The sequence below is a fragment of the Diorhabda sublineata genome, chromosome 1, assembly GCF_026230105.1.
Source record: "Diorhabda sublineata isolate icDioSubl1.1 chromosome 1, icDioSubl1.1, whole genome shotgun sequence".
Taxonomy (NCBI): Eukaryota; Metazoa; Arthropoda; class Insecta; order Coleoptera; family Chrysomelidae; genus Diorhabda; species Diorhabda sublineata.
This window is the reverse complement of record NC_079474.1, coordinates 13,698,573-13,715,651: the sequence shown is the minus strand read 5'-3', so window position 1 is coordinate 13,715,651 and position 17,079 is coordinate 13,698,573. Positions and strand designations below refer to the sequence as shown.

The 17,079-nt window shown below is 34.7% G+C and overlaps 2 protein-coding genes across 2 annotated transcripts in view; one reads left to right on the top strand and one right to left on the bottom strand.

Annotated features, from left to right (window-relative positions):
- The window catches only part of LOC130449307 (flotillin-2), a 302,572-nt gene that overhangs the window by 221,846 nt on the left and 63,647 nt on the right, over positions 1-17,079 (top strand). The window lies entirely within an intron of this gene.
- The window catches only part of LOC130450061 (uncharacterized), a 29,010-nt gene that overhangs the window by 1,491 nt on the left and 10,440 nt on the right, over positions 1-17,079 (bottom strand). Inside the window, exons 10-18 of the mRNA XM_056788232.1 lie at positions 15,818-16,059; positions 15,502-15,759; positions 14,737-14,877; positions 13,919-14,120; positions 11,194-11,421; positions 9,458-9,616; positions 9,056-9,361; positions 7,580-7,817; positions 7,340-7,519 (exon numbers count right to left, since the gene is read on the bottom strand). Coding sequence (XP_056644210.1) covers positions 7,340-7,519; positions 7,580-7,817; positions 9,056-9,361; positions 9,458-9,616; positions 11,194-11,421; positions 13,919-14,120; positions 14,737-14,877; positions 15,502-15,759; positions 15,818-16,059 — 1,954 coding nt within the window. The remainder of the gene's footprint in view (positions 1-7,339; positions 7,520-7,579; positions 7,818-9,055; positions 9,362-9,457; positions 9,617-11,193; positions 11,422-13,918; positions 14,121-14,736; positions 14,878-15,501; positions 15,760-15,817; positions 16,060-17,079) is intronic.

The window sequence follows — 17,079 nt, the reverse complement described above, 5'->3', positions numbered from 1 at the left end:
TTGTAATCCCGAGTATAAAATTCGGCGAAGGCTCGGTGATTTGGATATGTTTTATAGAAAGATCGACTGATGTTTATGATTGTAGTTTAGTCACCGTTAACCCTAGGAAACTCAAGAAATTGTTGTGATTTATACTTTTTGACACAAGACAAATTTCTATGAAGAATAGGAGAGAGCTTTATAGAGTTATGAGTCAAACTTTGATACTTTTGACTCCAAGAAAAGAGTGTCAAAGAAGAATAGACGTTAAATCCACTTGTAATCCCGAGTATAAAATTCGGCGAAGGCTCGGTGATTTGGATATGTTTTATAGAAAGATCGACTGATGTTTATGATTGTAGTTTAGTCACCGTTAACCCTAGGAAACTCAAGAAATTGTTGTGATTTATACTTTTTGACCAAAGACAACTTTCTATGAAGAATAGAAGAAAGCTTTATAGAGTTATGAGTCAAACTTTGATACTTTTGACTGCAAGTAAAGAGTGTCAAAGAAGAATAGACGTTAGATCCACTTGTAATCCCGACTATAAAACTCGGCGAAGGCTCGGTGATTTGGATATGTTTTATAGAAAGAACGACTGATGTTTATGATTGTAGTTTAGTCCCCGTTAACCCTAGGAAACGCAAGAACTTGATGTGATTTATACTTTTTGAACCAAGACAACTTTCTATGAAGAATAGGAGAGAGCTTTATAGAGTTATGAGTCAAACTTTGATATTTTTGACTCCAAGAAAAGAGTGTTAAAGTAAAATAGACGTTAAATCCACTTGTAATCCCGAGTATAAAATTCGGCGAAGGCTCGGTGATTTGGATATGTTTTATAGAAAGATCGACTGATGTTTATGATTGTAGTTTAGTCACCGTTAGCCCTAGGAAACGCAACAACTTGTTGTGATTTATACTTTTTGACACAAGACAAATTTCTATGAAGAATAGGAGAGAGCTTTATAGAGTTATGAGTCAAACTTTGATACTTTTGACTCCAAGAAAAGAGTGTCAAAGAAGAATAGACGTTAGATCCACTTGTAATCCCGACTATAAAACTCGGCGAAGGCTCGGTGATTTGGATATGTTTTATAGAAAGATCGACTGATGTTTATGATTGTAGTTTAGTCACCGTTAGCCCTAGGAAACGCAACAACTTGTTGTGATTTATACTTTTTGACACAAGACAAATTTCTATGAAGAATAGGAGAGAGCTTTATAGAGTTATGAGTCAAACTTTGATACTTTTGACTGCAAATAAAGAGTGTCAAAGAAGAATAGACGTTAGATCCACTTGTAATCCCGACTATAAAACTCGGCGAAGGCTCGGTGATTTGGATATGTTTTATAGAAAGAACGACTGATGTTAATGATTGTAGTTTAGTCACCGTTAACCCTAGGAAACTCAAGAAATTGTTGTGATTTATACTTTTTGACCAAAGACAACTTTCTATGAAGAATAGAAGAAAGCTTTATAGAGTTATGAGTCAAACTTTGATATTTTTGACTCCAAGAAAAAAGTGTCAAAGAAGAATAGACGTTAGATCCACTTGTAATCCCGACTATAAAACTCGGCGAAGGCTCGGTGATTTGGATATGTTTTATAGAAAGATCGACTGATGTTTATGATTGTAGTTTAGTCACCGTTAGCCCTAGGAAACGCAACAACTTGTTGTGATTTATACTTTTTGACACAAGACAAATTTCTATGAAGAATAGGAGAGAGCTTTATAGAGTTATGAGTCAAACTTTGATACTTTTGACTCCAAGAAAAGAGTGTCAAAGAAGAATAGACGTTAGATCCACTTGTAATCCCGACTATAAAACTCGGCGAAGGCTCGGTGATTTGGATATGTTTTATAGAAAGAACGACTGATGTTAATGATTGTAGTTTAGTCACCGTTAACCCTAGGAAACTCAAGAAATTGTTGTGATTTATACTTTTTGACCAAAGACAACTTTCTATGAAGAATAGAAGAAAGCTTTATAGAGTTATGAGTCAAACTTTGATATTTTTGACTCCAAGAAAAGAGTGTCAAAGAAGAATAGACGTTAGATCCACTTGTAATCCCGACTATAAAACTCGGCGAAGGCTCGGTGATTTGGATATGTTTTATAGTAAGAACGACTGATGTTTATGATTGTAGTTTAGTCACTGTTAACCCTAGGAAACTCAAGAACTTGTTGTGATTTATACTTTTTGACCAAAGACAACTTTCTATGAAGAATAGGAGAAAGCTTTATAGAGTTATGAGTCAAACTTTGATATTTTTGACTCCAAGAAAAGAGTGTTAAAGTAAAATAGACGTTAAATCCACTTGTAATCCCGAGTATAAAATTCGGCGAAGGCTCGGTGATTTGGATATGTTTTATAGAAAGATCGACTGATGTTTATGATTGTAGTTTAGTCACCGTTAGCCCTAGGAAACGCAACAACTTGTTGTGATTTATACTTTTTGACACAAGACAAATTTCTATGAAGAATAGGAGAGAGCTTTATAGAGTTATGAGTCAAACTTTGATATTTTTGACTCCAAGAAAAGAGTGTCAAAGAAGAATAGACGTTAGATCCACTTGTAATCCCGACTATAAAACTCGGCGAAGGCTCGGTGATTTGGATATGTTTTATAGAAAGAACGACTGATGTTTATGATTGTAGTTTAGTCCCCGTTAACCCTAGGAAACGCAAGAACTTGATGTGATTTATACTTTTTGAACCAAGACAACTTTCTATGAAGAATAGGAGAAAGCTTTATAGAGTTATGAGTCAAACTTTGATATTTTTGACTCCAAGAAAAGAGTGTTAAAGTAAAATAGACGTTAAATCCACTTGTAATCCCGAGTATAAAATTCGGCGAAGGCTCGGTGATTTGGATATGTTTTATAGAAAGATCGACTGATGTTTATGATTGTAGTTTAGTCACCGTTAGCCCTAGGAAACGCAACAACTTGTTGTGATTTATACTTTTTGACACAAGACAAATTTCTATGAAGAATAGGAGAGAGCTTTATAGAGTTATGAGTCAAACTTTGATACTTTTGACTCCAAGAAAAGAGTGTCAAAGAAGAATAGACGTTAGATCCACTTGTAATCCCGACTATAAAACTCGGCGAAGGCTCGGTGATTTGGATATGTTTTATAGAAAGATCGACTGATGTTTATGATTGTAGTTTAGTCACCGTTAGCCCTAGGAAACGCAACAACTTGTTGTGATTTATACTTTTTGACACAAGACAAATTTCTATGAAGAATAGGAGAGAGCTTTATAGAGTTATGAGTCAAACTTTGATATTTTTGACTCCAAGAAAAGAGTGTCAAAGAAGAATAGACGTTAGATCCACTTGTAATCCCGACTATAAAACTCGGCGAAGGCTCGGTGATTTGGATATGTTTTATAGAAAGAACGACTGATGTTTATGATTGTAGTTTAGTCCCCGTTAACCCTAGGAAACGCAAGAACTTGATGTGATTTATACTTTTTGAACCAAGACAACTTTCTATGAAGAATAGGAGAAAGCTTTATAGAGTTATGAGTCAAACTTTGATATTTTTGACTCCAAGAAAAGAGTGTTAAAGTAAAATAGACGTTAAATCCACTTGTAATCCCGAGTATAAAATTCGGCGAAGGCTCGGTGATTTGGATATGTTTTATAGAAAGATCGACTGATGTTTATGATTGTAGTTTAGTCACCGTTAGCCCTAGGAAACGCAACAACTTGTTGTGATTTATACTTTTTGACACAAGACAAATTTCTATGAAGAATAGGAGAGAGCTTTATAGAGTTATGAGTCAAACTTTGATACTTTTGACTCCAAGAAAAGAGTGTCAAAGAAGAATAGACGTTAGATCCACTTGTAATCCCGACTATAAAACTCGGCGAAGGCTCGGTGATTTGGATATGTTTTATAGAAAGATCGACTGATGTTTATGATTGTAGTTTAGTCACCGTTAGCCCTAGGAAACGCAACAACTTGTTGTGATTTATACTTTTTGACACAAGACAAATTTCTATGAAGAATAGGAGAGAGCTTTATAGAGTTATGAGTCAAACTTTGATACTTTTGACTCCAAGAAAAGAGTGTCAAAGAAGAATAGACGTTAGATCCACTTGTAATCCCGACTATAAAACTCGGCGAAGGCTCGGTGATTTGGATATGTTTTATAGAAAGAACGACTGATGTTAATGATTGTAGTTTAGTCACCGTTAACCCTAGGAAACTCAAGAAATTGTTGTGATTTATACTTTTTGACCAAAGACAACTTTCTATGAAGAATAGAAGAAAGCTTTATAGAGTTATGAGTCAAACTTTGATATTTTTGACTCCAAGAAAAAAGTGTCAAAGAAGAATAGACGTTAGATCCACTTGTAATCCCGACTATAAAACTCGGCGAAGGCTCGGTGATTTGGATATGTTTTATAGAAAGATCGACTGATGTTTATGATTGTAGTTTAGTCACCGTTAGCCCTAGGAAACGCAACAACTTGTTGTGATTTATACTTTTTGACACAAGACAAATTTCTATGAAGAATAGGAGAGAGCTTTATAGAGTTATGAGTCAAACTTTGATACTTTTGACTGCAAATAAAGAGTGTCAAAGAAGAATAGACGTTAGATCCACTTGTAATCCCGACTATAAAACTCGGCGAAGGCTCGGTGATTTGGATATGTTTTATAGAAAGAACGACTGATGTTAATGATTGTAGTTTAGTCACCGTTAACCCTAGGAAACTCAAGAAATTGTTGTGATTTATACTTTTTGACCAAAGACAACTTTCTATGAAGAATAGAAGAAAGCTTTATAGAGTTATGAGTCAAACTTTGATATTTTTGACTCCAAGAAAAGAGTGTCAAAGAAGAATAGACGTTAGATCCACTTGTAATCCCGACTATAAAACTCGGCGAAGGCTCGGTGATTTGGATATGTTTTATAGTAAGAACGACTGATGTTTATGATTGTAGTTTAGTCACTGTTAACCCTAGGAAACTCAAGAACTTGTTGTGATTTATACTTTTTGACCAAAGACAACTTTCTATGAAGAATAGGAGAAAGCTTTATAGAGTTATGAGTCAAACTTTGATATTTTTGACTCCAAGAAAAGAGTGTTAAAGTAAAATAGACGTTAAATCCACTTGTAATCCCGAGTATAAAATTCGGCGAAGGCTCGGTGATTTGGATATGTTTTATAGAAAGATCGACTGATGTTTATGATTGTAGTTTAGTCACCGTTAGCCCTAGGAAACGCAACAACTTGTTGTGATTTATACTTTTTGACACAAGACAAATTTCTATGAAGAATAGGAGAGAGCTTTATAGAGTTATGAGTCAAACTTTGATATTTTTGACTCCAAGAAAAGAGTGTCAAAGAAGAATAGACGTTAGATCCACTTGTAATCCCGACTATAAAACTCGGCGAAGGCTCGGTGATTTGGATATGTTTTATAGAAAGAACGACTGATGTTTATGATTGTAGTTTAGTCCCCGTTAACCCTAGGAAACGCAAGAACTTGATGTGATTTATACTTTTTGAACCAAGACAACTTTCTATGAAGAATAGGAGAAAGCTTTATAGAGTTATGAGTCAAACTTTGATATTTTTGACTCCAAGAAAAGAGTGTTAAAGTAAAATAGACGTTAAATCCACTTGTAATCCCGAGTATAAAATTCGGCGAAGGCTCGGTGATTTGGATATGTTTTATAGAAAGATCGACTGATGTTTATGATTGTAGTTTAGTCACCGTTAGCCCTAGGAAACGCAACAACTTGTTGTGATTTATACTTTTTGACACAAGACAAATTTCTATGAAGAATAGGAGAGAGCTTTATAGAGTTATGAGTCAAACTTTGATACTTTTGACTCCAAGAAAAGAGTGTCAAAGAAGAATAGACGTTAGATCCACTTGTAATCCCGACTATAAAACTCGGCGAAGGCTCGGTGATTTGGATATGTTTTATAGAAAGATCGACTGATGTTTATGATTGTAGTTTAGTCACCGTTAACCCTAGGAAACTCAAGAAATTGTTGTGATTTATACTTTTTGACCAAAGACAACTTTCTATGAAGAATAGAAGAAAGCTTTATAGAGTTATGAGTCAAACTTTGATATTTTTTACTCCAAGAAAAGAGTGTCAAAGAAGAATAGACTTTAGATCCACTTGTAATCCCGACTATAAAACTCGGCGAAGGCTCGGTGATTTGGATATGTTTTATAGAAAGATCGACTGATGTTTATGATTGTAGTTTAGTCACCGTTAACCCTAGGAAACTCAAGAAATTGTTGTGATTTATACTTTTTGACCAAAGACAACTTTCTATGAAGAATAGAAGAGAGCTTTATAGAGTTATGAGTCAAACTTTGATATTTTTGACTCCAAGAAAAGAGTGTCAAAGTAAAATAGACGTTAGATCTAAGTGTTATCCCGACTGTAAAACACGGCGAAGACACGGTGATGATTTGGATATGTTTTAGAGAAAGAACGACTGATGTTTATGATTGTAGTTTAGTCACCGTTAACCCTAGGAAACTCAAGAACTTGTTGTGATTTATACTTTTTGACCAAAGACAACTTTCTATGAAGAATAGAAGAGAGCTTTATAGAGTTATGAGTCAAACTTTGATATTTTTGACTCCAAGAAAAGAGTGTCAAAGTAAAATAGACGTTAGATCTAAGTGTTATCCCGACTGTAAAACACGGCGAAGACACGGTGATGATTTGGATATGTTTTAGAGAAAGAACGACTGATGTTTATGATTGTAGTTTAGTCACCGTTAACCCTAGGAAACGCAAGAACTTGTTGTGATTTATACTTTTTGACCCAAGACAACTTTCTATGAAGAATAGGAGAGAATAGAGAAAAGAATGTCAAAGAATGATTATTTGGAAATGGTTTAGAGAAAGAACGTTCGGAAACATGGTAAAAATGAAAGCATTTTGAATTTGAAGAATGAAGAGTGTGAACATATATTAAAGGAAAATGTAGTAGCAGCGCCTGATCAGCAAAAAATTTATCCTCCAACATATCAACGATCTCGAGCGTTTCTCGAATCTGTGCAAAGAGTATTTGAAAGAATTTGAAAATAAGAATGTACTGAAAGTTGTTATTTGGTCGACCTCAACCCAATTGAGTTGTTTTGGGACAAATTGAACAGGAAAGTCAAAAATCAGTGTCCTAGTTCCACTTCACATCTTTGGAGTATCCTGAAAAACGACTGAAACTAAGTAGATGACGATTATTTATCGAATTTACAGAATTTTGTGCCAAAATAATAAAAGTTAAAGGGGGCTGCAACGATTAATGGGTAGGACGGGCAAACATTTTTCACAATGTATATTTCAATAAATAATTTACCATCATCATCAATATCAACGATTTCAATTACATCTTCATCTGAATCGTTATTCATAACACCCCAATCTTCCTTAATCATATCGGACGCCTTTTCGGCTGCCATTATGACCGGAGCGTTGGTATTTCCGTTTGGTATATACGGAAATATGGAGCAATCTACAACTCTCAAATTATCTATTCCTAAAAAAAAATATAAAAAAATTAAATTAAATTTTTATAAATAATTATAAACTCGCTTACCCCGTACACGTAACCTCGGATCTAAAACTGCCATAGAATCATTGTCCGGGCCCATTTTTGCTGTACCCGTTGGATGGTATATTGTTAATGTATAATGTTTTGCTTGACACGCCCAATATTCGTCAGACAAAAAGTCCAAATCCTTACAACCTGGTATACGATGTGGATTAAAAGTTACATTGAATCGTTGCATGAATCTAGTTTTTGTCAAATTGTGAGCAATTTTAGCACCTTCTACCTAAAAAATAACAGGTAGGTATAGAATTGGTACTGTAAAATTCCTGTAGAGTTTAAAATTTACATGAACACATAAATAAATGCTGAAAATTGCTCATTGAAAGATCGAAGGTCTCAAAAGCCGCGTTTTTCATAAAAGACTTGTTCAACAGAGGAATATCTGTCAGGGTATAATTTACTGACACTGTTATGAAATGTAATGATTTACCCAAATACTTTTTATTCAAAACAAACAATTTCATGATCTTTGTTAATCAATTGATTGCCAGGTGTTATAATCTTTGAATTTACGTTAAATAGTTTGGATTTCAAGGCGATTTTCGTTGAAAATTATCTGATTTTATATATGGCAGAGAAATATAAATAGGAAAACTATTATTCATATATAGTAACATGTTAATATTATATAAGGGTCGTCAAAAATTTCTGTATAAAACCTTTCACCAAAGATTCATGACATCAACACCAAAGCGAAGTTCATATTGAACTAATTAAGACCAAGTATAAACACAACAATTTCACCTTTGTATTATTATTGCTTGAACGCAGCCATTCAGAGAAGCGTGGGAGGTTTGTCAATCGGTAATCTGGCTCTTAGGAATTTAGTAGCTATGATCGTAACTTGAATACTACACCAGACGCTCGACTGTTTGGCAAATGGATCGAGAAGTTTTTAGAGACCAGATAAACCAAAAACCGGGCATCCGGGCATCTAGAATGATCGAAAACGTAGACAGTAATACTTGGTTTGTTTCGTGACGAGCTATTATTTTGCATTTTACACAAATATTTAAGGCTGCTTCCTTGCAAATTCAGTAGGTGTCTTGAAGCCTCAGGATGCTCGTTAGAGGTTTGAAATCACGCGACTGAGCGCTTTCAAACGTTAACGTTACTCAAAGCGTTACGTGCAGATGTTAGACGACTTCTTCGAGCCTGAACTGGAAAACTTTAATGGTCATAACAATAAAATTTAGTTCCAGCAGGACTGAGCTACTTCACACACTTCCACGTGTTTGTGAAATTTTTCCTGGCAGATTAATCTCCAGAAGAGGTGACATAAGTTGGCCTCCACGCAGTCCCGATTGAATACCTATGAACTTTTTCCTAACAAACCGACTTTTCTGGTACAATTAAAAGAAAATGGCAGCTATCACCAATATGTTATTTTTGACATCTTGAAATACTACCTACGACTTCTGACTAAGAATGAACCGGATATTTTTGTACAGATTTACTTACTATTACTTTCAAATCATCTGGATGGTCGAAGTAATTTGGATAGATCAATACGTGCGACTGGGGATTTTTATCTTTCAATTTAATCATTCCCCGACTTTTTGGTCGTAAAAGAAGAATATAAATACCGAAAGCTTCTCTATAAATGATATCCTCATAAACGGCTGTGTAAAATTCATCAGTCATTCCAACTGCCCTTCGACCAAACATACCTCCGTCGGAGCTATCAGCGAAAGAACCAAAAAAATATTGTATGTCAGGCCAATCTTCTTTGGGATCTTGATATTTGGTGTTTACGAAACCCATAACCTACAAAAACGTTTTAGTAGCGAAAAAAATTAAACTGAGTGTGACCTTTATTGACTAACAAAAGATAATTGGTCAACAGGGAGGTATTTTACGTACCTCGCATACAGGTAACCAGTAAACTGGACCGTATCCTCGCCCAAATTCATTCACGGTATCTGTAGAAAATATTTTCGGTAAATTGAAACTGAGTGGCTCGTCGCCAAATTCCTCAGGTCTGTCAAAAAGGTACGCGACACCTCCAATAGATACGTGATCCTACAAATTGTACAAAAGTTTGGTGATCAACAACTTGTAGTAAACAAGTTAACAATGGCTGGTTACCATCACTAAATCACAATCACCAACTCAATCAATAGCTTAATACAGTACTATACTAATATATTGTGACGGATACACAGTCGCACGCTATCCAAAAGCGCCGACCATATATTAATGTAATGGGAAGTATAGTGTGATGGGTACACAGCCGCACGTCATCTGAACGCACTGAATGTAGTGAAAACTAGAAAAAATGGTGGATGGCTACGTTAAACTATTGTATGTAGCTGTATCTAGATACAGAAAGTTCTACAACGTTCTGAAACATGTAAAACCATATACAATGTGTTAATTGTGGTTTAATGAAGTTATAAGTCTTAAATGAACTTAAATAAACATTACGGTGCGAACTTCATGCGTATATCGAGGGCGGTTTTCTTATTCTATAGGTTATAGATCTTATTTATGCATTGAGCAATATACAACCACCCAATATAAATAACAGCAGGTTCTGTTTTTATGTCGTTCCTGACTTGTTTTAAAGCTATAACAACTTGATTTTCATCTTAAAACATAATTTAAATAAAGTTTGAGGTTATGGGATTACTTTTAAACACGCACATTGTATTAACTGGGATAGATTGATCAGAAAAAACATTAAATATGTCTTTAGAATCATATCAAGTAGTTTTTGAACATGAGCCAAATTTTGCCAAAATCGTTCAATTGGCCTCAGTTGAGGCACATTAGGAATATTCTTAGACATCTCATTAGACGAAATTTTCAAGTAGAAGCTCTCATAACGTCCTTTACAGATTGAGAAGTTGTCATATGTGACCAAGACACAAAATTTCCTTCGGGATGCTTTTCCCTTATGAACTTCATTAATCTAGATCTAAGACACCCTTTTTCATATATTTTGGCGGTTCAGAAGGATAAATGTATGCTGAAGAACGACCACAAGAAGATATCCTCAGCCATACAACAATTTTTGAATGACAGTCTGTTCTTATAGACCAGTGATTTCTAAAATGGTTCAGGTGTATCCCCAGGGATCCGCACGAAGCTTTACAAATGGACTGTCCTTGAATTTCCATCTGATTTTCCAATGAATTGCTAATAAAGATGTAAATGTATCAACTGAAAATTCATAAACTTCTGTTTAGACTGCTGTTTATCGATTTTGATATTTCTGCTCCCAGTTTTCCCGCGAGCTGCTTCAACCAAAATTTTCCCATTCTTTTTTTGCTTCCTGACTTTCTTTCAATCGAAATTTTTGTCTTAACAAGCAGACAGATATCGTAAATTGTTCGTTTGGCTATTCCCTTTCTTATAAAGTGATCATCTGTAAACGATTTCTATAGATTTTGATTTTGTTCATAAAACTTGGCAATAATCTACTCAACTTTCTAAAATATCTAAAAATATACGGATTTTTTGTCCCCATACCCTTATGGTTCGACATTCGATGATCCACCTGATGTCATCTGACTTTTATCTTCCATATGATAAAATTATAACCTCAATCTATATCTTTGTTAAGATAAAATCATTGAAAATGATTTTCACTTCACCTGTAAATTTTGTCCTACGCCTGGAGAATGATGTATAACCTTTATTCCGATATCTTCGAGGTGCTGTTTCGGTCCTATACCCGATAACATTAGAAGATGCGGTGATCCGATAGCTCCCGCGCTCAATATAACCTCTTTTGCTACGTGTGCGGTTCGTTTGGTTCCAAATTTACTAAATTCAACACCGTAGGCTTGTTTAGTTTCTTCGTTTATTAGAATTTTTTCTACCTGAAATTATACATATAATCAAAAAGTAAAATATCAATTGTGTACATAAATTTTCGTCTAGGGGACCAAATAATAATTGGAATAGCATTGCCGTTAGATTGCGCAGCTCATTACCAATTTGATACGGACAAGTCTTACAGATTTTTTTAGTAAGCGCCATTTTGTTTTCTGGTCGTTTATTATGAAGCCAACGTGCAGCTTTCTATTAGGTAAAAATGTTTCTGAACATTTTTTAATATCAAAAACATCCGACATATATGACGCTAGAGGAAAATTTACAAGCGCAATGTATTTTTTAAAAATGCCGCCACGAAAAATCAGTAAATTCTATTATCACCCATTTAATAGTTTTCGTCATTTGTATTCTGATATTTATATTTTTAGTTTTGGCAACACTGTCTCCGATATAAACTTTATATTGAACATAACCTCAACAACAACATTTTGTCATTAAGAGCGATTAGTAATTGATGATGTGTTTGTGATGATTGAACAACATCTTCATGTAAAAGGTTCAATCATTTCGTTTCGTCAAAACGAGAAAAAATGCCAACATCTCATGTTAGCAAAACCTTGTCTAGATAATACCACCTACGAGTATCGGCCGAACAAAATATACAATAGTATTGTGTATTGCCTAACTAGTGGATTGATCAATAATCAGTAATAATTATTATGTTTACTTATATGTAAACTTGCTGTTGATTTAATTAATATAATAATTAATTATTTGAGTGAATAAGTGTTTTATTTTCTATTAAATAGAAAAAAATATCGATAAGATAAATCGAATATTACGTCTTAATGAACTAAGTTTCTCAATGCATTTGTTTTAATTAGTTGCATTTATCAATTCTTGTTATTTTTCCCAATATTTACGAGAGTGGTACGAGAAGTATTTAGCCTACGAAAAACGATATAAAGGACGATTTATTTTTGAATATAATCTCCTTCGATACACTTGATCCAACATATTTTATTTCGATAATAATAATTAATTCGTCGAGAACGTTTTCTCAGTAGGCCTCCGTGAACCAGCGGTGATACTGGCACCATCCTGCAGTGAATTTTTTATTGGAAAGTCAGGCCACGAGCTATAACTTCCATGTGTAAGACAGAGAGAACTCTGTGTCTTTTCCTATTATCTCCTTTCAAGAAATCAATGGCGCCCGCGCTTGCGCGCTACCTCGGCCTCATCTGTCATTTGGTCTCGCGAATGTAAACAAAACAGACACCAAATTTGCATTTGACACGTCTCTTTTTCTACTATCATTACTATTTATGTTTATAAACGTTATTTCCTTCATAAAATTTTTGTAATTCGAATATTTCCCAATATAACAATAACATTGTTCGATAATTTAAACAGACTGCTGTTTCGCGCGCTTCTCTTATTGGAAACGCCATTAATTTCTTAGATCAAGGCCAACCAATCGCGTGAAGGACCGCTCGTATTCAATACAGGGACTTTAAGTGAGGTTGAATGCCCTTCTTTTAGATTTTGAAATTGATTATACGACGATTTATCAGTGGTAAATAATAGATATATAAAGTTAATACTAAAGATTAAGATATTAGTGGAATTGTCCTAGAAGAGAAAGATAATCGGTTTTCCACTCTCTGTCTCGCTCTACTTACTATTAAAATCTTGATATACAGAAGTGTGAGAAGTTATTCACAGCGTGATTAATATTTGGCGCTTTTGGACGGATACTTTATACACAGATTATTATCGCTCTCTCTGCCCTACATACTCTGTTTTTTCATGTTAACATTGTCAATATTTGATAAAATTCATATCCCATTCCACTTAATTAAGGAACTTTCTTGTCAGATAAAATTTGACATCAACATTGATAATATGAGCTATTAACCATACTTACAGTTTTAAATGGATGAATGATTTACAGTAAACGACCAAAAATAGAAGAAGAAACGACGTAATACTTCGTTTGTTTCATTAACTCCGTTTCTTTGTCAGTTGGCACCACTGGAAACTTCTACGACATGGCGATCCAATAAGAATCAGCGGCTCGTGTTCACTTGAATAAGATCCCTCTATCCCTCTGTTCTTAATTGACCACTATGATTCACTTTTACTAAGAAACTTTTATTCGTTATATATAGTTTATAAATCATTTAATCTAATTTAATAGCCAGCAACGGCTTTAATAGAAGAAAACCAAATGAAACGATCAAAAGAATAACGCAATGGCCAAGGAGAAGGGGCAGGCCGAGAAAAACTTGGAGACACAAAATAGAGGAAGACATAAGAGCATTCAATATAGAGAACTGGATAGCAAAATGCCGGAACCGAAAAGAATGGAAAATAATAACAAAAGCAACCAAAACAAATGACAAACTAAAGAAAATAAAAATTAGAAAACGAGGAGTAATTGAAAGGCTTGATTGATGATGATGATGATATTTATATAATAAGTTGATTCTTATTTATATCGTTTTACCAGATATCGCTAATCATTTCATTTGGACTCACCATTGAATGTAAACTAACATGAAGATTGGTTCTTTTAGCAATGGGTCGTATAAATCCTTTTGCTGTACTACATCGAAGACCGTCTCTTAAAGTACCATGTGCCAAAGTGAAACCAGTTTGTTGTTCCCCGTTGATGTCTCTCACTTCGTAACCTAATTCTTGGGCAGCATTTAAGAACCAGTCTACAAGTTTGGAAAAGTATCTGAAATTTGAAAGTTCGACAGCTAAGGTTGCAAGTTATCGATGTATAAACTACATCTGCGGGTTGTTCCACCCGAAATCAAGTATTCTATAACGAAGAACTTGATAAACCTCGAAAAAGGGTCACTAATTTTAGTGCGCAAACAATTGGTTGCTGCTTAACGACAATGTACACTGCTACTACGAGTATTACGCAACTTTTAGAATAATTCCAGTGCTACCACGACCATTATATTCTCCTGATCTATCCCCAGTGACTTTCTCTCTCTCTCTCTAATCAAATGCGTGGTATATTTTGCATCGAATCAGCACAATATTCTCCGGATCTATCCCCAGTGATTTTCTCTTCCTCTAAATCAAATACGTCGTATATTTCGTATCGAATGAGCACAATATTCTCCGGATCTATCCCCAGTGACTTTCTCTTCCCTTAAATCAAATATGTCGTATATTTTGCATCGGTTAAGAACATCCAAACAACGATGAAGATGGTGCCTTCGGAGGTCTTCTAGAATTGCTACAACTGTTGCTATTAGAACCATTTTAAAGGGGATCATTTTATCACCAAATAGCAAAGGACAAACATAGAATATTTTATACAATGTATCAAATTTTACCTGAAATGTTCGATAGTCAAATAACCGTTTTTACCGTGGTATTTATCATTTCTAAATTCGGGTATCGTCATATTTTCTGATTTTTTGAAATATGGTAAAACATCTTCATAGCTCCATCCCACATTCCCCAAATCTCTATATCTAAAAAAAAAACAAAAAATAATATTCATTAATTATTGAGAATATTATTCTTTAGTAAGGAAATGAACCAGAAAAAGACTAAACCAATTAACAGAATTGCTAAACGAGATAATTCGGCAGGAGAAAATACTTGAAGATAAGAACCTAGGAATTCAAAATCTTGAGTAAATTACTTTTTATGGCTTCAAAGGACTCATAACACGTTCTCTGAAGAGGATTTTTGAGTTCCGTATAAAAGAAAAAAGTCACAGGGAGCCAAATCTGGCGAATACGCTGCGTGATGACTTTGGCCGAAAAATCAGTCATAATCAGGCTGGAATGCAATTGCGCTTTAAATTATTCGCATCCAAGTAGTACTCTGCATTGACCATTTACCAATAAATCCATGATTAACTACACTACGGTAGTCGAAGAGAACGATGATGTTTGGCGGTTTGAGAACGTCATTCGGTAGATTTTGGTCAATGTCGACGTCATAATCAGAAACCCACGTCTCGTCATCAGTTATGATGCTTTTGATGTACGTAGAGTCCTCGGCTACCTCTACTCGCCTTTTTCTGGCTTTTTGGTATGGGTATAGAATTGAAAAAAATGATAATTACTAAGTTTGTTATTCTATCTTACCTATCATAATCTTTTTTATTTCCTCGCACGTAAAGCATAGCGTTTAGTACAGAGCTGCCTCCAAGGATTCTTCCTCTCGGCCAATTACACTTTTTGTCGTGAAAACCCAAACAGTAATTTTCACCGGGTTCAGTTCGATATTGCCAATCGAAAGGAGTTAGTTGTAAAACAGGAAACATTATTGGTAAGTCAGTAAAAACTACTTCATCAGGTCCTGCTTCGAGAAGTAAAACTTTCCAATCAGAGTTTTCACTTAGTCTGTTAAAATATTTGATAATAATTACAGATAGAATTAGAAATTTATATATGATTTTACCTGTTGGCTAAAACGGTTCCGGCACTTCCTCCACCTACTATAACGAAATCGTAAGTGTCTCTAATTTGATATAAAGGTACATCTTGAACTCTGTGATCCCTATCCAATAAATCGGGCCTTAAATTTATAATACTCGAATGGAGATATATCAGAAAACCTATACTAGGACCGAGGGTGAGGGCCATCCTGGTCATGGAAAATAAATTCATTTGTTGAGTTAAAGATGCCATATGGAAATTAATTAGAAAATTATTTTAGAGCTAAAACTAGAAATAAAACGAATTTAATTTTATTAAAAATTATATCTGACCGATTTGAACGTTCAATAACAAAAACACGAAATGATTGGTAAAATTTTTGATGATTTATTTTCAAATTTGCCGACTTTGCATACAGATAAATCAGAAATTTTTACAAAATAAACGAAAATATGTACAGTGGTGGTATAACGTTCACCTCGCAATTTATATTTGATCTACGATAATAAGAAGAAATCATTGGGTGCCAAACAAAGACTGTACGACCGATGAACCATCAATTCAATGTTTTAACTGTTCAAAAACGTTTTTGTTTGAGCTGATATATGATATCTTGCATTGTAGCGGTGAAGAATTAATCATCTTCCACGATTAGTGTCTCTAATTTTTTCGAAGACTTCTGGAAGCAATTTCGGGTTCATATGCAATGTATGCCAGTAAAATCAATGCCTAAGTATGCCTTAATCTCACGGTATGTCACATGACGATCTTGCAATATTAGTTTACGCACAACATCGATGTTTTCTGGCACAACAGCCGATTTTGGACGACCTTCTCGAAATTCTTCCTGTAGCGAAGTGTAACCACGTTTGAATTCGAAAAACCAGCGAAACACGGGAACTAGAGATGATGCTTCATCACCTAAAGTCGAAGCGACTTGATCGTACACTACAATAAAAAATTTGATTTCTTCAGTAGAGAGTATTCTCTCTTCTGGCAGTGATATCATCTTGCAAACGACGAGGCATACTTTGGATCAGATTTTTGGTTACATTCTTGCACTAGCTCTCTAGAATCTCATCCCAATTTTGTTGAACGGGATCTAACTCTGGAAGGCGAGCGGGCCAAACAAATTGCGTGATTTGAACATCGTCAAGATACTTGATAACTGTGCGAGCAGTATGGTGCCGTGTATTATCATACATAAAGGTTGCGTCATCTCCAAGAATAACCAGGAATGATACAACATGGTATTCTAGAACGACTCTCAGGTACCTGTGCGCA